This window comes from Psammomys obesus, unplaced genomic scaffold, assembly GCF_907164565.1.
Source record: "Psammomys obesus unplaced genomic scaffold, mPsaObe1.curated_primary_1811, whole genome shotgun sequence".
Classification (NCBI taxonomy): domain Eukaryota; kingdom Metazoa; phylum Chordata; class Mammalia; order Rodentia; family Muridae; genus Psammomys; species Psammomys obesus.
Window position 1 is genome coordinate 24,775,544 of NW_026596040.1, and position 24,889 is coordinate 24,800,432.

At 35.7% G+C, this 24,889-nt stretch overlaps 1 protein-coding gene across 2 annotated transcripts in view; it reads left to right on the forward strand.

Moving 5' to 3' along the window:
* Positions 1-24,889, forward strand: part of Wdr7 (WD repeat domain 7) — a 315,779-nt gene that overhangs the window by 157,817 nt on the left and 133,073 nt on the right. For both annotated transcript variants that reach the window (XM_055622621.1, XM_055622622.1), the window contains one exon: positions 19,946-20,167. In XM_055622621.1, coding sequence (XP_055478596.1) covers positions 19,946-20,167 — 222 coding nt within the window. The remainder of the gene's footprint in view (positions 1-19,945; positions 20,168-24,889) is intronic.

The window sequence follows — 24,889 nt, forward strand, 5'->3', positions numbered from 1 at the left end:
AAATGTCTGAACCATTGTGATGGTATGCACATCGTCTGGATGTGCAACTGCTCAGTTTTCTGGAGAGATAGTCCTTAATGATGACTCTTTCGAGTTATTTTCCAACAACTTTCATAGTCAGCCATAGGGGTCCCTTGACACAACTTTGAAGTTTAATATATCTTAGCCATAACATAATCCTACATAGGTATTTTTTTCCCGTCTGTTATTCACACAAATAACTAATTAGATAATGCTTTTTTCTTCTTGCTTAGGGAACTTCTTACTGTGCTCTCTTCTCTCTCCTCTGCCCTTTGCAATACAATGTATCTGGAAATATTACCCTGGTTCACCTTGAATGCCTGTGCTCAGTGATCTATCTGTTTCAGCTTCCTGGGATTACAGACACATCCCTGGCTTATTTGAGGAAATTTGAACAAGAAGACTCATTTTCATAGATATTGAAGGGGTCTAGGATATAGATTTGGTTCCTATTATTGAGCTGATAATATTTATTTTAATCAGATCACAAATGCCTTTTTTGCCTCTAGTAGTTATTTGTAAGTATGCTTAAAAAATGTATCATTTAGTCTTGTTTTAGGTTTGTTTGTTTTTTTTTTAACTCTGTTTGTTTGTTTGTTTCTGAGACAGAGTTTCTCCATGTATCCCGAGCTGTCCTGGAACTCTCTCTCTCTCTATGTAGACCAGGCTGGCCTCAAACCCACAGAAATCTACCTGCCTATACTTCCACAGTGCTAGGATTAAGGCATGTGCCATCATTGCCCACTGAATTAGTTTTTTAAACTGAAACAGCTATTTAACATATAAACTAGGTGTTATAGTATATATAGAATCTATGAGAGCTTACTTCTATACTTAACTAAGTAGTACAAAAATTTATATATGTTATTGTGTCTCATCACAGTTTAGTTACAGTTTATCCATTATTTTGGCAATAGACATTTTTGTTAGGTTTTTGTTTGGTTGTTTTTGTTTTTGTTTTACTTTTTGGTTTTCCCCATTAAAAATCTTGGTGCTATGAACATGTGATCTGTCTACTTAACTATAATGTGTACTTAGGACTGGAGTTGCTCAGCTTATAACAATAGCATATGAGATTGTGTGGTTTTAAGTTTTGTCAATTGAAGTTCACGTACTTGTGTGCACCATAGTTCCATTGTTTGTAGAGGAAGGAAAATTTTATGAGCTCATGAGCAACATAGCCACACTCTGTCTCAAAACAAAACAAAATAGTTCTTTTAGATGGAAGAGATTAGATTAATTCACAGGGAGGGAGTGATACCCATTTGCTTTTAGCCACATCAGAGTTTGAATGTGTTTGTGTCTTTCCACTTTTGTGAAAGGCATGTGCAAAAATGTTTTTCAAGATTTTCTTTCTCTCTCTCTCTCTCTCTCTCTCTCTCTTTCTCTCTCTTTCTCTTTCACTCACTCTCTCTCTCTCTCTCTCTCTCTCTCTCTCTGTGTATGTGTGTGTACTTCGAAAGGATGCTTTTTTTAAATGTTCTTAATTTTTATGTTGTGGTTTTATCTATGTCTCCTTTTATGGTTAGTGATTTTTTTGATCTTAAGAAAGACTTTATACCATCATTTATGCTTTCCTTCAAGAACTAATGTTTTACCACAGTCATAGTGATTAGTAGTTTGATAATAGTTGATTTTGTGTGTGATGGAAGCATAGAGTTTAATTTTCTTTTATTCATACAGCAAAAAAGGAAAAGAAAACAAAAACCACTATTTTGAGTGTGTATGTGCATGAACTGTTGTTTTATTGCTGTTCTTTCTTTTCTCATTTTATTGTATGTGTGTATACATACATACACACACACACACACATGCACACACACACACACACCTATTCATTCCTTTTGCAGGACCTTGCTGTTTTTATTACTGTAGCTTTATAATCAGTGTTTATACTCTATAGAGCATGTTCTCTTTTCTGTGTTTTTGTTTTCCTCTTTAGAGATGTCTTGCTTATTCTTGGAGCTTTGTTCTTCCAATAATACAGTGTACAGTCAAATTAATAATTCATCACAAGCTTTGCTGGAAACCACTGTCTTTCCCTGCGCACCTGCTTCTGGAAACATATGACTTTGGGAGCAGTGCTGTTTTTTGCAAGTAAATGCATCTTGAGTGGAGCATGGAGGTCAGGGAGGGGGTGAATTGCTGTGACAAATCTCTTGTCTTATCCTTCCTTCTTTGTCAGAAAAGCCACTATACGGAACACTGGGGACAGAGTGAGTCATGAAGTCAGGGACCCCCAGGAAAATCCTTTCGCAGGAAAGTATAGGTGGGAAAGACAAGGCCTTATTAATTTCTAACAGTTATTAAAATTTGCAAGACTGACTCTGCGCCCTTAGCATGTCCAGCGTTCTGAGCTCTCTGACTCACAGGTAGACTGTCTTCTATGGGCAAAGTCCACTTTTGTTATTTTAAAGAACCCATAACTCCTCCAGTCATTGTAGATTCAAGTAAGTGAGATACCTTTCCAGTAAAAGACTTGTTATAATGTAGAAGTCTTGATTACTTACCTAGAGTTATTTAAACTTCTTCCTGATACCTGTCCTGATATAGGATGTGAACTTTGAATTGCTTTCAGAACTTTATAAAAAAATTTTTTTTGAGGCAAACAAGACTTTGGTGCATGATCTTAGTGCTGCTTCCTCCCTCACCCCCCATCTCCCATCTCTGTATTTGTAGGAAGAAGGGCTTATTATCTGAGAACACGGCTCATTAACATGTGCTTTCCTTTTATGACTGATTGTACAGCCAGGAGGGCAGCAGGTGTGCTTTCGCATGTGGGAGACTTCTCGTTTTGTTTCTCCTCATAGAAGGCAGCACCGAGGGGCCTGGGAGAATGCACCAAGAAGAGTGACATGTAAATTGGATGGGTAATATGGCCCGTAATGCTAAGTTCTCCATTGGCTATTATAAATCATTTCAGAGTAATTAGTGTACTGTGAGGCATGACGTAAGGCCTCTTTTTTGTTGTTGTTTTTGTACTACTGAGGGAAGAAAGTGGTTTCTGCTTTAGTATTTCTTCCTTACAGCATGGAACATATGGCAGCGTTAAACTCTACTCACACAATCTGACAAACACCACACACATATGTATGCATGCATGCATGAACACATTTAGCCCATGTGAAATCTCATATATACTCCTCCCTGTATATGCACGTGTGTGTGTCCACACTTACCATGCAGTACTCTGGCTTATATTCTAAGATTCTGTTATTGCGAGAAAGGTATGCAGTAGCAAATCACAAAAATGACTTGTGGAAGACTTTGCCTCCTACCTCTGGAGGACTTGACATTAAGCAGTGTAGGAACAAGGTTAACCATTGAACAAACTTGACAATTCTCTTTGTAGTATGTGTGTGCACCCAAATTTATGTTCATGAAGATGCATGTCCATGTGTGCAGGCATGACTATAGATCAACCTCACATGTTCCTTGAACTTGTGTTGGTTTTGGGGACAGGGTTTCTTACTGGAACATGATGCTTAGTGATTAGGCTAGAACAGCTGATCTCTTTTTTTTCCCCAGCAGTGGGATTACATTCATGCACTACCATGCTTGGCTTTTTCATGGGTTCTGGGAATCAAACTCTGGTCATCATGCTAGGCCAGCCAGCACTTTATCAAGCTGGCATTTGAGTTGTGACCTGTGTCAGGGTTTGCCAGATGAAAGAAGCATCATGGGGTCCTTCCTTTTCCTCCATTTTGTTTCTTAATGATTGGTATGCAAGGAAGCTTTCACAGTCTCTCTTTGCAGTCCTCTTCTTTCTCTGCCATTCTTTCTTTATTTTTTTTCCACTTCTATGTCTCAAAGGTGCTTAAACTTGGCTATATTTAAACTTCATTTTATCAGTGACCCATTTTCCCAGCTCTGAACCTTGACTCTTGAGCTGCTTGGCCCTTCTTCCTTCTTGATGTCTTTTGCTTTACACAAAGACAGAGATACAGCTAAGGAGATGGGCCAGTGAGTCAGAGCACTTGCTATGCAACCAAGAAAACCTGAGCTCTATTCTCTAGCACCCAATCAAAAACAAACAAAAACTAACCCAAACAAAACAAAAGCAGGCATGACCACAAGTACCTGTAAGCCTAACACTGGGGGATAGAAACCTACAGATTCTGAGAGCTTGCTGGTCAGCCTGCAAAGCTAAAACATCAGACTTCAGGTCCAGTGAAAGACCCTGTTTCAAAAACTAAGTTGGAGAATAGAGGATGGTACCAGCTTTCCTTCTCTTGCCTCTCCTGTGTGCCTGGGTGTGTACACATGCATACACCAATAAATAAAAATAAAGTAATAAACAAAATTTATTTTGTCTAAAGAGATTTAGACAAAATCTCTTGTCTCCATTTTTGCCTTTGTAACCCTAGCCTCAAGCTATTGCATTTTATATTTCAATTCTCTTCAATGGAGAGTTGTTGGGTTTATTTTTTCCAATAATCACTGTATGGTTTTGAAGTCTTCTGTTTTTCATTGCTTTTATAAGCTAGTTTCCTCAGACTGGTATTCACAAAGCTTCACTTAATGCTTCTTCATCTCTGTCTTTGGTTAGTATAAGCTAGAGCTATTCTGCTTCTGTCCTTTATTTATTCATTCAGCAAATAGTCCTTCAGTGTCCACGCCTAGGCATTGTACTAGGCCCTTGGACAACATCTATAAACACAGAGATGGGAATTTCTATCACTGTCTTCATGTAACTACATCCTACCAGGTAGTAAAAGTGATTTTGGGGAGGGTGATGGCATAATAAATGCTTGTATTAAAATTTTCGTCATTGATTTATTGTGTGTGTGTGCATATCCAGGATATGTAAGAGAAGTCAGAAGACAACTTGGGACAGTTGGCATTCTTCTTCCATCATGTAGGTTATGGGAACTGAACTCATGTAATGAGGCTAAGTGGCAACTGTCTTTCCATGGTGAGCTATCTCACCAACCCTTGAATATATTTTTAGTATATAGTTGAAAATGGGGAACAGAGAGAGCAGGTTAAGGAGGAATAAAAGGAAAACTATGTGGAGGTATAGGAGCTAGAGGGTGGTCAGATAGGACTCTACTTCTGCTCCTGTTTTTTTAATTTTTTATACGCAACCCTTTCTTCCTGTCTAATCCAAGTGGATTTAGGGACCTCCCTTGAATGCCACTTTTGCCTTTTGAGACCACATCTCTGAATATCCATGAGTTTCTTATTTTTGTAGTTGTGTCATAACAAGTATTGCTTTACTTTTTGGATTCAATTTATTTGTTCATCCATTCTTGCTTTTTCTGATAGTTATCCTTATCAAATTAGCTTAGTATGTAGATTAATGTAGATTATTAGAGTACATTTTTGGGTGTATCTATGAAGGTGTTTCCAGAAATGATTGCTATGAGGACAATGACTGAAGAAGATCTGCTTAAATATGGTGGCATATCTAAAAGGCTGAGAGTCTGCGTGAAACAAACGTGGAAGGAAGAGGAGACCCTGTAGGGCAGGCTTGGTCTTTCTCCTGCTTCCTGACTGCTTGAGGCGAGCAGCTGTCCTTCATGATGCCATCACACTGTCTTGATTGTGTGCCTCCCCACAGACCCAAGGCAATAGGGCCAGATGGCCATGGGTGGGCACAGTGATTCCCCAATCAGTGCTTTCTTTTTTAAGTTAATTTCCTAGTTATATGTCACACTGATAGAAAGGGAAACAGCGTGGATTACTGTTAAGTTCCAAAAGCTTTGCAAAAACTTTTTATCTGATTGTTATTTCTTTAACATATTAGCTTAAAGTATCAGTAAATAAGAATGTCAGGTTCATACCAGCAGTAAGAGTAAGAAACTTACTCAGCCATTATGCTTCAGGATTTTTATCTTGCCCCTCTTTCTTATACTGTGTACTCCCTTGTTTTCTAGTTTTACTTTCTTATTTGTCTTCTATGTTTGTGTAGTTTGTCTTCATCTCCATGCGTACATTATTCCTCTGAGTCCGTGCACCCCTCCTGTATGTGTGCCTCCATTCCTCTTGGGTTAGATGTGTTCATGTGAGTAGAGTGGGGGTGTTGGTAGTACTTTGTGTCTTCCCTGAATATATAAATGCACACATACAGGAGGGGATGTGCAATGAATGTTTATGACCACTGAATACAAAGAAGTCTTCATTAACATTTTTTAGTGATGAAAAGACTACCTCTTCTCAATGTCATTTTTTACCTGACCCTGATCACACTGACTCTTTTAATTCATCTCCCTCTGTGTTTCCTTTAGAAATCAGATAGGCATTGTCTACTTTAAAGTCTTTATATTTATGGTTTTAGCAGCTTGGCTTTCTGTGTGAAGCAACTGGTAAATAATTATATTTGCAAATGTAAATGCAAGTAAAATGTTTTATAATGGCTGGAAGAAGAGAGGGTGAGAAAGGGTTTTTCCATCACTCTGAGTTTCAGCCCCTAAGTGTGTGGTAGTTCCTGGAATGAGGAGAGTGCTCCTTCCCAAGCCTGTCAGTCACTCCACTGACTAGAGATACAGGGTGGGTCCTGCTGCCAGATATACAACTGTTTGTTTTTTCTTTTCTTTCTTTCTTTGAGAAAAACAAAACATAAAATGAACCTTATGTTTGCTCAAATTCTTAAAATCATTAGTACTTTTTAGAAATTAATCTCCATATGACTTCCATATGTAATCACAAGTGCACAGTTTAATGAGTTCAACTGTTGAACATGATTTTAACATGTAAAAATCATCCAGAATATACAAAAGCCATAGTTTATTTCCACCAACACAAAAATTCCGTAGTTTTCCCATTCTTAAATTTGATCTATATTTACGTTGGCTTAAAAAAGCTAACCAGTCCCCTCCTCCCCCAGTAACCTAATGCTTCACTGCTCTCCTCAAATAAAAAAAATCAATATATGCACCAAACACTCACGAGCAGCCCTGTAATAATAAACCAGAGTACATGAAATTGAAATAAATAATTCCAGGAAAAAAAACAAAAACAAAAACGGATTACCTTTATAACCAACCACAGTCTTAAAAACAGATGATGTCAGTATATAAAATATAAAAATTCCTTTAACTTAGTTTTTCTAAGAAACCCTTAATCTTCACCTAAAGGTATTAAAATAATGTATTTGATGTTCTTTGTATTCTCACAATCATGAATTTAGTATAAGAAATTCTAAGCCAAGATATTTAAAAATCTCCAACCTGATTCAAATTTAGAATTTCCTTTTTTTTTTACCCTTTTAATTCTACACACATTTTAACTTGAACATTTTTAAAGGAATACATGCATTTTGAATCATTACATTTTGCATCACATATTGAAGTATTGTATGACACAAAATATCTTTTAAAAGTCTGTATCAATTTTCCTAGAAACATATTACCTTCATTTGTCTTACCAGCTTTTGTTTTGCTGATTTCTCATTTCTCAATTGTACACAAAAAATTAAATGTTCTTTAAAATACTCATTCTTTGTACTGTTGCAAACATATCAAATTCTTATGCAAAATAGTAAAAGATCAGAGTATATTATTCACCGTTTTACTAATCTTTGATAGTTGTACTTTGATAAATAAATAGATCATCTAAGATTCAATAGGCCAATTGCAGCATGTAATAGCTATTCAGAGGCAATTAAACTGCCTTTTTTCATGCCAGCATGCGAGCCGCCCTTTTACAACCTTCAACTTGATTCGTGGTGATTCAAAATTAACTTAAAAGTCTTGTTTGCTGACAGCTTAAAGCTTAATTGACTGAAAGCCAAATAGAGTGTGTTCTGCATTCAGCACTAAGGCTATTGATAAAGCCATGTGTAAATTGTGCATGGTGAAAGACAGTGATTGGGCCTCCTGTTCATGTATTAGTCCACAACTTAGCATTGCTGCACAGTCAGAATTGCTTTGTCGAGTCTTTTATCACACCAGGTTAACTCTCTCTGGAGCTGCCCCAGCAACAGAGCAGTCAAGTATTGAGCTTCCGCGAGACTGTGAGCCTGCCGTAATTCTGTTTCTTATTTTGTGGTTTCATGTAAAAATATACAATACTGGCCTCCTCTCATCTCTGAATGAGACTTCTGGTGGCATTTTTCAGGAACCTTGTGGGATTTTTTTTTTTTTTGTATTGGTCACTTTAGGAAATAGCCAAGTCTTTTGCTTGAAGAGTTTTGAAAATATTTTAAGAAAAATGAGTATCATAATATTGATATCTCTTACAAAAGTTAAATTTCATTATTTTGGACATTTAATTGTAATAATAATGGATGCTTAGTAACCTCAAGTATAACTATTATATTCTAATAATAATTAGACTGGGGTATACTTTACAAACTTTTTACATAAAACATATTTCACTGATTTTGAATCTTACATGTGTATTTCTTTTTTTAATTTATCAGATACTGATTTAATAGTTTAAAATGTAAACTTTTCATATAACACATGTTGAAGATGTTTTATAAACATATTTGCAGTGCAAGTTTTGAGGGTTATTTTTTTTAACACTCTATGCATGTTGATATTTAAATATGACTGTGGTAAACTCTTCCTTCTATTTCTTAGGTCAGCTTAATTTTACAGAATCACCTTCTAAAATCAATGAAGATTCACTATATATTTCTGACTTCTCGTTTATATATATTGTCTACAGTAAATAAATATTTGAATTTCAGTTAATCTAATGAATCCTTAAAGGCATGAATTCTTTTGAAAATTTTTTATAATGTATATTTAAAAAAAACAGTTACATTGTTAAGGAGAATAAATAAAATTCCCTTCTCTGTTTTTAGTATTTTAAAGAAGAGGCTAAAATTTAATATAGGGATAAAAATCATTATCCCTTAAATATACCTTAAAATAATTATTCTGATGAACACAGGGCAGGTGGCATAAGTTTTGAGTTTATGGTAAATAAAAAATTTTCTGTACAGAATTTGAAAGGTATACAAATTGTATGGCTAGGCCTTATAGACATTCTCAGCACTGCTGGCAATCATAAAAGTTCAAACCTACTGAGGTGCTGGAAGATCTGAAGTCAGCTTTAGCAGTGCCAATTATTTAATGGATTTTGATTTTGAATTTAGAGGCATGGTCTTGTATTGTCAGCCAACCTGCCTTGAAGCTCAGAGTGTCGCAATGTTGGTGTTAAACTCCCAGCAACTCATAGAAGCACCAATTTTTATAAATTATGTTTTTAAAAACGTATTTTTAACAGGTCATTATAATTGCAAACTTCTTTATATTGTATTTGCAGCACAGGAATATTTTTGAAGCTTTTGAGATTTCCAAGTTGGAAAGGTGGAGGTTCATGTTCATAACCTTCTCGCTGGCTCTGGCTCTCTGTTCTCTCTGACGGGGCAGCAGTCAGTTTTAATGTTTCTTCACATGTCCCGAATGTTTCTCCATTTCATAATGACTACTCCAATACCTACTGTAACTTCATTCCTTGATCAGTTTTAATATATCAGCTAAGGAAAAGTGTGGCCATTCTAAACTCCAGAGGGTATTGATGGAACTCTGAAAACCTCAGTGCTGCCACAGTGCTACTCTGGGACAAGGGAACTTTAAAGATAATCTAGGTTGACAATGGGTTTTCTTTCTTAATGTTTTGAATCATGAAATATTTTGCTAATTACAATGTGGTATAAATGCCAAAGTATGTAATTTTGTACTTATTTCTTAGCAAAAATTTCTGAGCTTTATTTTGATTTTGTATTATTAATTATTAGTATTATTCAGAGAAAATGAAAATAATAGATCAAAAACTAATAATTGGCATACTAGAAAAATTTCAAATACTAGTATTTTATGTGTCTATAGTACATACTTGGAGTTTTAAACCATCTAACAACTAAATGAACTGTTTTATTTGTATTTATAGCCTAAAACACACCTAGGAAAAGATTACATCTTAGTCACTTAAATATTCAAATAATGCCATGACTCTCATTTACATTGGAATCTATATTAAATAAATGAAAATACTAAGTTCTGAAACTTTGGTAGGATCATAAGTATCTGGTCATATATTTTTCTTTCAGCTTTATAAATGAAGGACAAATTAATGTCATATTGAAACAAGATTTTCATGGATATCAGCTTGAAAGTGAGTTTTATGCTATACCATGAGAAAAATACCTTTACCATAAAGTGATCTAATAGCATTACTAAATTAAGAGTGTTCTGTGTTATATATTTAACCTTCTAGGTAATAGAAGATAAGTATACTTTGATTTTCCCTTTCAATTTTATACTATTTAAAATGATAATGGGCATGGTAGAGTAGTTATGCAGGAACTGTGATGAATATCTGTTGAAATTGAGATAATATTTATATTGATAAAGCAAGCAGTGTTTAAAAATACACTCAGGGTCAAAGATCACCCACCTACCAGTGGATTCTCAATTGAGATGAGTCTAATCCTGCTTTATTTCTTTGTGGGACTAAATAACGTTTGATGCTGAAAGGTTTTATATGTATAGAACAGTCTGGAACGACTTGATTATAGCTCTGTGAAGTTGTGTCTTGTTTCTAACCGAGACTGATTATTACACTGAAGTCCTTTGTACTAATCGCTTGTCATCTTTGCATGCTACTCCCTGGCAAGTGTGTGTTAATATTTGGGAGTGTTTTGATGGGATGTACAGTGTGAGACGGTGACTGACACGCCTACATACTGAGGAGCACTCACTTGCTAGTCTGCACTAATGCTCTAGAGGGTGCCGGACAAGTTTAGATGTTAAGCTTTTTAGGAAGAGTGAATGATGGTTAATGATTATTTAATGACGGATCTCTGGACTGAGAGGCATTTAGCACTCAAAGTATACTGCAAAGCCTATTTCTCAAAGCTCCAGACAGGTTTATTTGGTCTCACCTTGAATAGAACAGTGCCATATTGATTTCATTGGTGTGGATTTAAACACACTATCGGCTTAGAATAGCACCACTATATAGTAGAAAATGATTGTCCTAACACTTATGGTGACTCACAGCAATTCTTTCACATTACCATGTGAACTTCGGAAGTGATTATGAATTATTCCCAACATTTGGAGTTTAGTTTATGACTTTGGGAAATATTTGTACATATATTCTCACAGCAAGCAGACATTACCGACAGGAAGATTTATGTAGAAGTACTTAAGACTTACATTCATATTTTAAGTTAGTAACTTTTACTGTCTGTTGTATTTGAAGACAGTTGCTTGTGGCAGTTGATGATTCTATATATGACACTCTGAGTTTCTCTTTCTGTGAAAGCACATAAGTCTTCAGTTTATGGATGGTAATGAGGTTCATGCTAAGTACATTACTTTTAGTATTTTAATATTCCCTTTGAATTCCCATGTAAGACTTTTTATATTTACTTCAGATGTCTGAGCGTGTATCCTTCCCAAATTCTTGTATTATTATGTTATATAGTACCATAGATGAATACTTAAGTTTTCTCTAATTATTTTTGTTTACCTGTTGCTTAAGGATCATTTAAAATTGTACAGTGTTGAAAGTTCCCAGTAGTAATTCGCATTGGATAAGGTGTTAAATATTAGTAAGGTTCTATGCACAAATACCGACTTCCAGTCCGGTTAAGATTCTAGATATCGGCCTAAATTATGCCCACTCTTTGGCCCCTTCACCCGGTCACTAAGACACTGAACCTCCTAATCTTCCATGTCTTAAAAATACATATACAGCAGCTGCTGAACCTCCATTTCCTCTACATGTTTACCCCCGCTATATCTTGTACCCATGAGATGTTCTCATCCAGGCCTGGACTTGCTTTCTTTTCCTTTACAAGCTTTAATATTATTTGGCTTTGTATTAAATTTGGAAAGTAAGTGTGACGTCCTTATGATTAAAGCATCACAACAAATACAAAGCTACTGGGTGTTTGATTCACCTAAAATACACAGGTGGGATTTGTTTACCTCCATTATTAAAAAAAATTAAAAATAGACTTGAAAGTTTTTGATGGTGGTTTTTAAATGAGGAATTTATTTCTTCAATGTATTTTGATGGACTTTCCTTTCATAAGAATTTTTTTATTATTTATTTTGCAGAAATCAAAAACATTGGGTAAAGTATTAGAGAAATGGCCTTTTCTCTTGCTAATGGAAAAGCAAGTGATATCTAAGAGATGTTTTAATTACACATTTCCTTCTTGCTGTGGGTTGTATCTTCTGTGGTGAGTCTTTGTATGGGAACTTATGACACTAACATTGATGGACTTATGGGGTGGTGGTAAGAATTCTCAGTACGTTTTATCTTCTTGTGACTTGATAGTCTTTTTTTTTTTTTTTCCTCTTCACACAGTTTCCTAGTTCAGTAAAATGATAGTTTAGCCATCTTTGGTATGTGTGTTTACAAATATTAATACACACATATTTTATGATTTTTGTATTTGGGAATATGTTTTATAATGTAAATAGAATCAAGATAAGAGTTGGTCAGGGAGCTCTCTCTTTTAACTCCTAAGTTGCCTAATGATTTGAACTAGTCAAGAAGAACTTTGAGTAAATTGTTGTTTTAGTCTATAATAGAAATAGATTGCTTTTAAACTAGCATCACCTCTGTCAACCTGAGTATTTCACTATTCACATATACTGGTTGAAGCATTAAACTTTTCTGTTAGTACTCATTCTATAAATGACAGATTTCCCAATCTATAGTCATAGTATTTCAAGGAATAAGCTATTCCTGTGCCTCTCAGTATCATGGTAAGATGAACTCATGTGGGCCAGGAAAAGTTTCAAGGCCCAGAGGCTGCTATATTCTGACATGTGCAAGATGGCAACTAAAATCCAACTAATAAGAAATCATGTTCAACAGCTGCATAGAAAAGAATCAGTTTTAACATCTGGACATGCTTTCAGTTAATAGTATAGGTTTGTGGTAAAGGAAATATTTATGGACAGAAAGTACAGGAAGAAAAATGCCAAATTAACAACTGAAATTAATTTGACAATCTAATTAGCAATGTATTAAATGAGGATGCTTAAAACAATTTAATAAGTTAATTTAAATTAAAGCCACATGTAATAATCTTAAAAGCACACAATTCTTCTGCATGCGGTTAAAAATGGCAAAATCCTACACACATGAAAAAAATAAAAATGAAAATTTTATGTAGTTGTCTATTAGATTCAAACTTTCCAGTTCTTCATAATGTCTGAAGCTCCTTAGAAGTCTGTGGTAAAAATAAAAATTGGCCATTTACCAACATGTGTATTCTTTTGGCTTGAGACAGAATAATAATTCTGTGAAAATGATGAGCAGATAGTACTTTGTGAGTGGCTCTTTAGACTTTGAGCATAGACTGTTTACTTTGGCTTGCCATTTTCTGTAAACTCAAATATTTATATTCCTGTTTATTTATTAACATTGTTCTTTAAAAAATTCTTAAGTTGCCATTTTGAGTTTGCATTTTTAAAGTTTTTTTTCTATATTTAACCTCTCCTAACTTTTTTAAATTTTTATATTTCTTATTCAGTTCTAAAAAATTATAGTGGATGCTAAAGTTTATCTCATTTTAATAATTCCCAGAATGCTCAGCATCCCAAGAAATCCTGTCTGTCTTTGCTGTTTGTGCGCTGGATGGACTCTTCACCAGAAAAGTTGGCTCTAGGCTGAGCCATCACAAGTTTGCCCAAGGCACCGTATTCTCACTTCTGTTTCCATCCCTCCTTCTTACAGGGCAGCAGAAGGGAAGTGCAGGTATGATGAGTTTTCAAAAGTGGAGCCAGCAAGAAATCCCTTGGAAGCTATAGCTTTCTCCACAAGAGCTTTAACAAGTAGGAACTTTTAGTCACGTATCACTATTTCATTATTGGGAATAGAAGTGTAGTAATTAAAAAGAATACTACAAATGTTCCATATATAAACAGATGTCCTTGTTAACACCTCCTATGTGGTTTAAAGCAGTTGTCTTTTTTGGTCTCAGTTTCATGCCACTGACGTAATTTTTATGTGAATCCAATAAGTGGTTTGTCATTTTATGAATAAAAATGATCCAGGTGTAACAGTTTATTTTACTGAGCTGTAATGAATAGGTATAAAATCCCTGTGGACACCTTCTGACCATCCAGGAAATTTGTGTTTTAAAGTCTCTTCAGTCTGTTACAGAAACACAACTTTCTATGCCAATATATGTTAAGGAAGTATCATCATAGGAGTTGGGTTCTTTAGAGCAACAAGTACAAGAAAATATAATCTATGCAAATGATTTGCTGCTTTCAAATCTGTACAACTGACATAAGCATGTTTCTGGAAGTTTTCTTTTTTTCAAGAAAATTTGTTACAGTGTGTACAGCTTTCAGAAAAACTTGGTTATATATTTAAATTTAACTTTGAAAAGTAAGTGGAATCAGAAATTGAACTTTCTATGGGAAAATAGCCTACATGTTTTTAACTAATTATCTAGATATCATAATTACTTAAGATGTTTTTAAATCCCTGTGGGGTTTGTTTTTTCACATAGTGAGACTGTTTGCCATAAAAGTAAAGACAAGAAAACCAATTTGCTTTTTTAACAAAGGGAAAGTAGAATAATACAGATCATAGAAACCACTGTACTAGTACTGTGTAGAGAAAAAGAAATATTTACATGAATTACTAAAAGCATGCACATTGCTGTCAGTGGTTAAGCGTTCTTCAGGATAGCCTACTGGCAGGCACCACCACAGCAGGCAGCAATGGTTTAAGGTTTTAATTATCAAAATAATTATACTGGACACCGATAACACTAATTGTTTTACAAAGTAATTTTAACATGGTCAGATATTTTGCTTTGATCTGATTTGGCAGGAACTGCCTTCATGCATTTTTAAAAGCACACACATAATACTCATTTTTGCAGAGACATTACTTCAAAATAGCTTAATCAGTGAATGGCCTGAGACCCTGGCATTTGCAGGAACCAGTGTGTTCCAGCAGGGGGCCATCATGCATGCATACAAATTAACAGCACGTTTGTTTACTCTGCTGTTTTGAGTGGGGAGTGGTGCAGCACCTACAACAAAAGCAGAAGCCGCACTAGGTGTGTATGGGGCGGGGGCACATTCCCTCCACCCCACCAGTATGTGAGGAACATGCTGGCGGACGAAGCACAAAGCTAAGCAACTCGACTGTGTTTTTACCACAATGGGAGGAACTGCTAGGCTCCTTACTGCGCATGGACCTCCTTAAAAATAGCGTGAAATCGAAAATGCATGCAGGTGCTCCGTGACAGTCCTTTAAATTAGCTGCTCTTCCTTTTCTGAAGAGGCTGAGAAGATGCAGAACACTTCTGAAGTGTGTAGTTTAATTCACTCACAATTATATATATTACCTGCTGCAGTTTACTTGTGATGGTTAGTATAAGCTGGAGCACTCTAAGTTATTCCAACAAATGCAGATAACTTGTAACACTCCCACTGAATCGAGTGGTTCAGACAAGGAACCATATTACTAAATTACACTGATTGCCACAGATCTGTGCCTTCTTCATTCTCTACATTCAACTCTGAAATAGTCAAGAAAGAAGCGGTAAAGAAGTTGAAATTTAATCAGCAGAATGTCATTTTAAATTTCTTTAAAACTAGATTGTTTTAAAACTGAGTTAATATTAAAATAATTTTCTTCTTTTAAAGATTTTAAAATCTATTATTAAAAAAGCTTTTTGAAGGTGTATTTGGAAGATTTCTAATTTATATCTGTGAAGTTTCACATTTTTTATGGCATTGTATTTTGTCTGTCATAAAGAACCCTAATAATAGCAAATGCATACAGTAATATTTAGTTAATCTTACGTAAAAACATTTAGATGGTGAAGATTTCTCGGTTTCAGTGTTTTGACATGTAATTCTAAAATGTGGTCAATACATTTTTAAAATCTCAAAAAATATATATGTAGCTCACTCAGGTATAATGTCTTGGAAACCTCTATGTCTGGGGATATAATCACATTTGTTGAGTAGCTACAAATAGAGAGTTAACTTAATTAGCAACATATGATGATGAAACAGCATAGCTTAAAAATGAATAGTAAATATTCCATTAAGCACCAGGTCCATCGTTTAAGATATGAGTCATTCAAGAGGAAGCTGATTTTGGTTAAAATACATCTAAGAAACATTTGACCAACTTCTTGAAATCTGATTTGAAAGCTTCTAGATAGCAGGTTTCACTGTCATGCATCATTTTCAGTTCAAGTTCACCTGATATGCCATTTTATACCCTTTTTATGGTCTTTATTTGCTAATATCGTCACATGACATTTTAAATGTCTTCAGGCTTGAAAAGCTAGAAGTAGATAAGTTGAAAAATTTAGAAGAATATTTTCCTAGTGAGAAAATAGAAATCTGTTATGGCTCTGGGGAATTCATAGAGCCTTAAGCACTGTGCCAGGCCAGGCTGCGTTAATGCCACAAAGGCATTGTAAAAATATATTATTCATCTTTAGCTGTGAAAGACCAGTATTAGCAAAACAAACAAACAAACAAACAAACAAACAAAAAACCCAAAAAAATTTATTGCAAGTAAAACAAGCTTGTAGAAACCAGAATCAAACTATTTCCTAGCTTAATCCAAATTGATTAAAATAATTTCATCATCTGCCATGGATGGATCATGTAATTCATGTTTTCTTTTCTTTTTATAAAACACCTTTTAAAAAATAAACTATATATAATATGTCTTATTAAGTGCAAATTATTTTTACCTTGTTAGGTATCACATATTCTCTAACATATGTGATTATCAAACATTTTTAAGCCTAAAGAAAAACATTTAATATATATCTCTATCTACCAAAAAGAAATAGATACTTCTGAATTTCAAAAATGAATTTTTGAGTACATTTTAATTCATATCAGTTTTATAAAATATTCATATTCTTATGAGTGATACTTGGACTCTATTGTGTACCAGAAGTTTCAGACAAAAATTGTTAATATATTAGCTTTAAAAATTCTAGTTGTATGTTTGTGAAGTGAGACGTGTTTTACAGATTGTTACAATTCAAAGGGAATACCAATTGAATTCAACTACAGTGTTCATTAATTTTAACTAAAATTTCCTCAGATAAAAGTGTGTTATTCAGTCCTAAACAAAGAATCAATTTTTAAAAAATGGTTTCCCCAAATCAAACCACAGAGTTCTTAAAGTATTTTATCAGGGTAGTAAATTGGTAGTATCTACTTATCTACGGTTTTAATACCTAATACAATAACAACCTTCTATCAATATATGGCTAATTGCTAATATAAAGTATCTACTGGTAGTCCATCTCTCATAAAACTGCCTTTAGCTTTAATTCAAATCCATTGATTCCTATTCCAGTTAAAGCTGAAGAACTTAATATGTCTTTTAATCCTTTTATTGTAAGCTAGGATAAAATTAATTTTACCCTAGAACTGCACAAAGCCAATTAACATGATCTTTAGAGTTATTTAGTAAAGTGCTTCAAATTGTTAAATTTATCTTGACCTCTCGGTTGCACTCTCTGACTGCTTTTTAAATGAAGCAATCAATATCGCACAGCCCTTTTAATAGCTTAAACTTCTCAAATATTTTACCTGTGCTCCAGTTAAGCTGTAAGCAAAGTGTTTATTCCTGTTCCTGTAAATCTGGAGTCAATTATGCTAAATCTAAAGACAGCTATGCACTTTTGAGAAACCCTACAAATTAAATGTTTGTTTTAATAAAATCAAAACCTCATGTTGTGTTAAAAGTAGCCCAATTGTCAGGCAGCATCATGTTCACACAGAATTTGTTTTCTGTTTACAACTTCAGTATAAGACATTTATGTCCCTCACCATCCAGGTCCTTCTATTTTTCTGCACAGGCTAGTTGAAGGTATTAATTTTCTTACTGTGATAGGGTGATCAACCGTCCTGTCAAGAAAATGGATCTCTATGTCACCCTTTAGCATGATTAAATGGAGCCATGTCTCGTGAAAAGAAAAAAAAAAAATACAGATTTTCATGAAACTGTAGGAAGGTTTACTTCTAAAGAATTATTTTATTTTTAACAACTCCAACTCTCTCTTTTGCTTGGCAGTTTCATTTATAGGAACCACTGCAGCTAATTAACATATTATTTCTTTTTAAATGCAGGCCAGACCAATAAAGAAAAGACACTTCCAAACCTGAGAAAGTGAATGACGGCTTACTGTTATTGTTAGCCCAGTACCTGGGCTGCATCTGGCACCTTGTGCCATCACTGCTCAGTTAATGTCTGTTAGTAGCTCTTCCTTTCCTATTTCCTTGTTCACAAAGAGCTGTCTCTTTCCATATGAGTGATTATAAAAATTAAATACTGAATTTCAGCACCAGTAGTATTAATAGCTCATTCGGCAGTATTACTATGAATCCAGGCACATGCCAAACTTTAAATTACACCAAGTGATGTAATTAGGATTTCATATTTTGGCACTTAGCAGAGGGCACCTGTTACAATACTTACTATTAGTTTAGGGATAAAATGTATAAATGGCTGATAGAAGTTACCAAATTAAACTAGTGTAAAGTCTTAATTTTTTCCCTCCGAGTGGGAGTTAAGACAAGATTGAGGTAATTAACGAAGGAACATAGAGAAGGTGGGGGGTGGGGCAGGGTGAGAGAGGAACTCTCCAAGTGCCTCTTGTTTAATTTCCTACTGGAAGCTGACCATGTGTACTGCTGTGCCCCTCCCCCTCTAGCTGGCATTGCAGAGGCTGAGCTGCTGGGGTCAATGCCTTGCCTATTGATCAGTATCCCTGCAGTCCCTTGCTCTAGCAGCTGCTTCATCGGCTTCTTTCAGGGCCTGCTTCAGTACATTAGAATAGAAATCCATAACCAGAGCTGTGCTCATCCAAGCAGGGGAAGAAACTAAATTAAATGGTATAAAACAATCTTGGATCAGGAGTTTGTGCCAATTCATCTTGATCTAAGATGTCACACCGGGCTCTCTGTCTGAGCACCTGGGCTAGAGGCAGCCATAGTGAAAATAGATGGAGCTGCGATCATTCATTTGTCAGCTAAGGAGCAAGGCAGCAGTTAGCAATTCCCTTCTGCAGAGGTCAGCTGACAGAACAATCAGTGCAACTGCAGAATAGAGCTTTCCTTTGAACTATTGTTGTGGAGCATGCTCCTGCTGAGACGTGGGGGAGGGGAGCGGGTTGCTTCCTATTTCCAGAACCCTGTGTAAAGAGTGAAACATACAGTGCTATAGAAGATGATTCTCCATGTAGTTGCACTGTGCTCTACTCCCTGTGTCTGTTAAGTACGTAAATAAGGTTAGTTTTCAATGAATGCACAAAGATCTGTGTTATTAAGCTGTTAAATATGACTTTGTCTAAAATCAAGGCCCTTTTAAACACAGAGGAAGTGACTATTGATGTTTTTTTCTCCTTAGTGTCCCAAAACGTTTATATTCTTTCTTCCTATGTTAGTACTTGTTAATCTTTTTAATAAATATTTCTTTTGTCTTCAAATTTTTCTGTAAAGTGAAAAAATGTATGTTATAGTACAGATTAGATTTTTTTTTTTAGTATAAAATATTTTTTAAACATCCAAGACTACAGTTTTATATGAGATATAAGAAATGAGATGTGGTTTTTCATGGCCTTAGAAGTTACTAAGTTTTTGTAACTTCAGGGGAGCCTCATGATAAAAATAGCCAACATGATCCGAAATGAAAACATAAGATTGCACATGGTATTTAAAGGGGGGTATAGTTAACATTTTATAGGGAATTAGTATATTTTAAGGAATAAACCAGTGAAGATTTGGGGCTTTCTGTGCTGAACTTGAGAGCTATTAACAAGGTGTTTCAGTCTCTTTGATTCAGTGGCATACTCTTGCCCCACCCTGGTGTCCCAGTGCTGTTTGCTGAAAATAACTATTCTTTCTGAAGTACATCAACTAGAAGGTTCTTCCAAGTGCACATACTTTTTGTACTGATAGTCTTTTAATTTGGACACCCATTTTTTGGTTTTCAGGTTGCTTATCCAGTGTACCACAAATGAAAAAAATGTCCACGTCCTATGAAGAAAGAAGGAAGCAGGCCACGGCCATTGTTCTCCTGGGAGTGATAGGAGCAGAATTTGGAGCTGAAATTGAACCACCAAAACTGTTGAGTAGACCTCGAAGCTCTAGTCAAATTCCTGAAGGATTTGGATTGACAAGTGGAGGCTCCAACTACTCACTGGCCAGACATACTTGTAAGTGCTCAGATTTCTGATCCTGATCAGCTTGATTTTTAAGACATATTCTTTGTCAACAGGATGTCAGAGCATCGACTATACATGTATCCTGAAGTTTTAGCTTATCTGTTTACTAAATGAAGTTAGGAAACAGTACCACCTTTTGGGCCTATTGCTCTTTAGTTATATTGCTCAAATTTCATTTTAAAGTTAAAGCTTCGTGCTTTCAGCGCTTCTCTACAAGAACACATCCCTGAGATTTGTGTTCTTGAATTTTTGATCAAGACTCTTCTCCTCAGTTTATGAAAGTGCACGCACGTATGTGCGTGCTCTCCTACCCACCTGCGCATGCACACATACCGCACGCAGCACTCACTTCAAAGGGAATAGTTAAGAGACAGATTTTCTGGAGCCAAAGAACGTGGCCCAGAGAATGTGGAGCGAGGTTACCTTGGGTCTCATGTTCTGTTAGTATCAGAAAGAAGAAGGCCATAAATCAAGGCAATTTAAAAATACTTTGGTAGCCACATCAGCAATGCAGTTACAGTCTTCAGAAGCTAGCTGATGAAATTCTTAGCGTTTGAGTTGATGGAAGCTAGAGGTCTGCCGACTTATAGATTGCAAAGGTTTTTATCTCTTAGTCACATGTGTTAGTTCTGACACTGGCAAGGAATGGCTGTTTAGGGAGCTAAAACTAGTCCAGAATAAGATAATTAGCCTCTGGATTTGCAACATTCTAACCTCTAGATGCCAGGGAAGTTCTAATTAGTCAGTCAGTATTTTCAGACCTAACTTTTTTTCCCCAGGCATCCTCACTTACAAAGGCTAGTTTCAATTAAAAATTTCTAAAACACTATGTCACTTCATAGTATGCATTGAATAGGACTTGAAAAGTTGGAGATAGGATGGAACATAGAATAGAAAAAGCATTGAATGACCTCTTTAATTTAAAAATAAATTTCCAGTAACAGTTTTAAAATGATTCAACTATTGCAATTACTCTCACAGGTCTTGCCTGTACAGTTGCCTGTAATTCTGTGAGTGCTGTGTGTCTCAGGTGCAATGGGTCTCAGGTGTTTTGTAATGGGGCCTTTTGGTGTTTAAACTCCTTCAGGTGAGACCAGAATATTCTTACCATGTCAAAAAAGCATTTCTGATGAGTTGGGGCATTTTTTTTTATTAATTTTATTTTTGGAGCTATGTAATTCTGGTTGGCCCGGAACTTAAAAGGATCTGCCTGCTTACTCCCTTGGAGTGCTGGGACTAAAGGGTTCCTTCCATACCAGCTCCTCCTGAATTGTGACATCATTAAGGGCAATGTAGAATCCTACTGATCAAATCAGGAGATGTTCTCCTTTAAAAAGATTTATTTTAAAATGTCGATTTTTATTTCAAGTGTGTGTGTGTGTTCTGGGCAGAGAATGTGCACCTGTGTATACAGGGGAGCGAGTGCCTGTGGAGGCCAGAGGCATCAGATAGGGCTGGAGCTGAAATTGCATATGGTTGTGAGTCACTTGGTGTCCATACTGGGACCAAACTTAGTTTCTCTGGTAGAGCAGCAAGCATTCTTCACACTGAGCCATCTCTCCAGCCCTATATTTATTTTTTAATTCATGTGTGTATGCATGTGTGTGCAAGTGTGTATATACATGTGTGTGAGGAATTCTGGGGAAACCTGAAAGGGTGTTGGATACTCAGGAGCAGTGTGGAGGTCCTGATGTAGATGCCTGAAACCAAACTCAGTTCCTCTGATGGTGCAACAAGTGCTCTTAACTACTGAACCATCTCCCCAGCCGCCAAAAGATGCTCCTGTGGAATAAAACACTGTGCGATTTGACCTTCATGCAGAGGAAGAAGATGTATGGTGCTCTGTTAGTCATCAGTTGAGAACTTCATGGGCCTTTGTTTCATACTTTTGTGTACAACTGAAGAACCACATTTATTTTGTTTAAAGACTGGTCTGCAGATTATCTGTCCTTGATACCTTTTCTTCAAGATTTCTAACTCAACAAAGACTTCTTGCTGATCATCTCTTGATTCCTACTGACACTGAGGTTAGAGAGAGCTCATACCACCACCACTAAAACAATTAATGGCACTTTCTTTCTAAGTTTTTTATGTTAATTTGTTATAATAAATCTTGTAACTTAGTTTTCTGTCTATATTTCACAAAGCTTGGGCATGCAGGCAGGCTTTGTTAGCCTTGTAAAATCATACCTTCAACAAATAGTATTTGTTATTTCAACATTGTTTATTATTTCTGGAGCTCATGTTTTGGCCATTCTGTGGTCTCAGTAAAAGAGGGCTGAATGATGAATATGCACCATAAATTGTATCATTTAAGAAAAAGAAATGCTCTTTTTTTCTTTTCTGTTTCCCTCCTTAGATCTTCGAAATAGATTTAAGACTTCTCCATAGTGGCTCAGGCAGAAAGTAGCGAGAATTGTGCCTGATTTAAACTTCTTGTTAACTAAAAATCATGCCTCTTCTGCTCTCCTCCTAGATATTGTGTGGAGAACTGTGTTACCTCTCTACAGTGTACTCCATACTCCCCGCTTCTCAGTTACAGCCCACTTACCTTTCCTGTGTTCCTAAAGGGCCCTGCTTTCCATTCTTAAATCCCTGAGAAGACCTGGTGTCTCCTGTCTGTGCCACTCCAGATGGCCCAGGATTTAGATACATGCTTCCTAACTTGAAATTTTGTAGTTTGGATATTAGAGGTTAGGAGTTTTACATGGACTGATCAATTGGTTTACAAAACAGTTTACTCTTAATCTCCTCACCAAGTAAAACATGTTTTAGCCTTTCCATATTTTTTGTTACTAGTATACATTTAAACTTTTTCAAAAGTTATCATCTTGAGTATTTCTGAATTTAAACACTATGTTATTTCAGTATATTGAGTACAATGTTTAAAAGTACATGAACACAGGCTGGAAAGATGGCTCAGCAGTAAGGTCACTTCTTCACTTCCAAGAGGAATAGATTTCAGCTCCTGAGACCTGCGTCAGGCACCTTACAACCACTTGTAACTCCAGCTCCAGGATACCCATGTGCCTATCTTCTGGTTTCTAAGGGCACATTCATGTATGTGCGTGCAACACACAGACACACAAACAAGCAGATATATATATATATTTTTAATGTAAATATATATATATATATATATTTAATGTAAAAAAACCTTTCTCTTAAAAGTCAGTTATATTTTATTATTTTTCCTGAATGGTAAAAATTTTTACACTCAGAGATTTTAAAGAAGGAGATCATTGGTAAATTTAGTGTCTATAAATGATGATGATTATTTTTTAAACTGTTTAAAAAATATATACTGAGACTCATCGCCAAACTTGGGCAGAGTGCTGGAATCCTTATGGAAGAAGAGGGAAATAGAAAGACCTGGAGAGGACAGTAGTTCTACAAGGAGAACAACAGAGCCAAAATACCTGGGCCCAGGGGTTCCTGCAGAGACCTATACTCCAACTAAGGACCATGCATGGAGAGGACCTAGACCCCCTGTCCAAAGGAAGCCCATTGACTGCTCAGTTTCTAAGTGGGCTCAGTTTCTAAAGGGGTACAGGGGCTATCTCTGACATGAACTCCAGTGGCAGGTTCTCTGATCACCTCCCCCTGGGGGGTGCAGCCTTGCCTGACCAGAGAGGAAGGTGATGCAACCAGCCTACATGAGACCTGATAAGCTAGAGTCAGATTGAAGGGGAGGAGGACCTCCCCTATCAGGGGACTAGGGAAAGGGCATAAGGAGAGAAGAGGGAGGGTAGGTGGGACTGGGAGGAGATGAGGGAGGAGGCTGCAGTAGGGATACAAAGTGAATAAATTGTGATAAATAAATATATAATAAAATTAAATTATTTAACAAAAGTATTTATAGTGGGCTGGCTGAGACAAGAAGTTCTTGAGTTCAAGGCCATCTTCACTATATAGACATTTGTATATAGCCTTGGCTGTGCACAGACAACCTCTCTCAAAACACCAAAAAAAAAAAAATATATATATATGGGATATATACAAGATATATATATAGATATAGATATCCCTTGTATAACTTGTATAACTTTTGCTTGGTATTTCTTAATATTCTGTCATTTGAGATTGGCTACATTCTTTGAAGAGACTAATTCTGTCCAACATATTTTATAATTTCCTATAAAATAATTTATAATTTCCTATAAGATAATTTATAATTTCCTATAAAATAATTTATAATTTCTTATAATCTTTTGTATTGACCATTTCCCACAACCTAAATGTTTACCTAAATATTGAAACACCGCAAACCAGTAGATTGCTGATTGGTTTCAGCCAACCCATTGGTTAGTTGCTCCATGAATTTATGTATATCTCAGTATTAGAATTTCTAGAGTACTATCTAGTGTCACTTTTTTACCCATGACTTGTCTATACAAAATTCTGAAATTCATGCATGTGCTTCCATATATCTGATTTTAAATGTAATAAATCCATTTGCAACTATAAAACCATAACAAGAAAAAAAAGGAAAAGGTTAGGGGAAGAAGAGATCTCAGAAACTTGTGGCAAAATAGAAATAGAGATTTTCTTTTTCCAAAGACGTTTTGGAGATTTAATAAGGAATTTTAAAGGATGTTTGTATTAGTGAGGGTTCTTTAAAGGAACAGAGTGAAAGAAGAAAGAGAGAGAGAGGAAGGAAGGAAGGAAGGAAGGAAGGAAGGAAGGAAGGAAGGAAGGAAGGAAGGAAGGAAG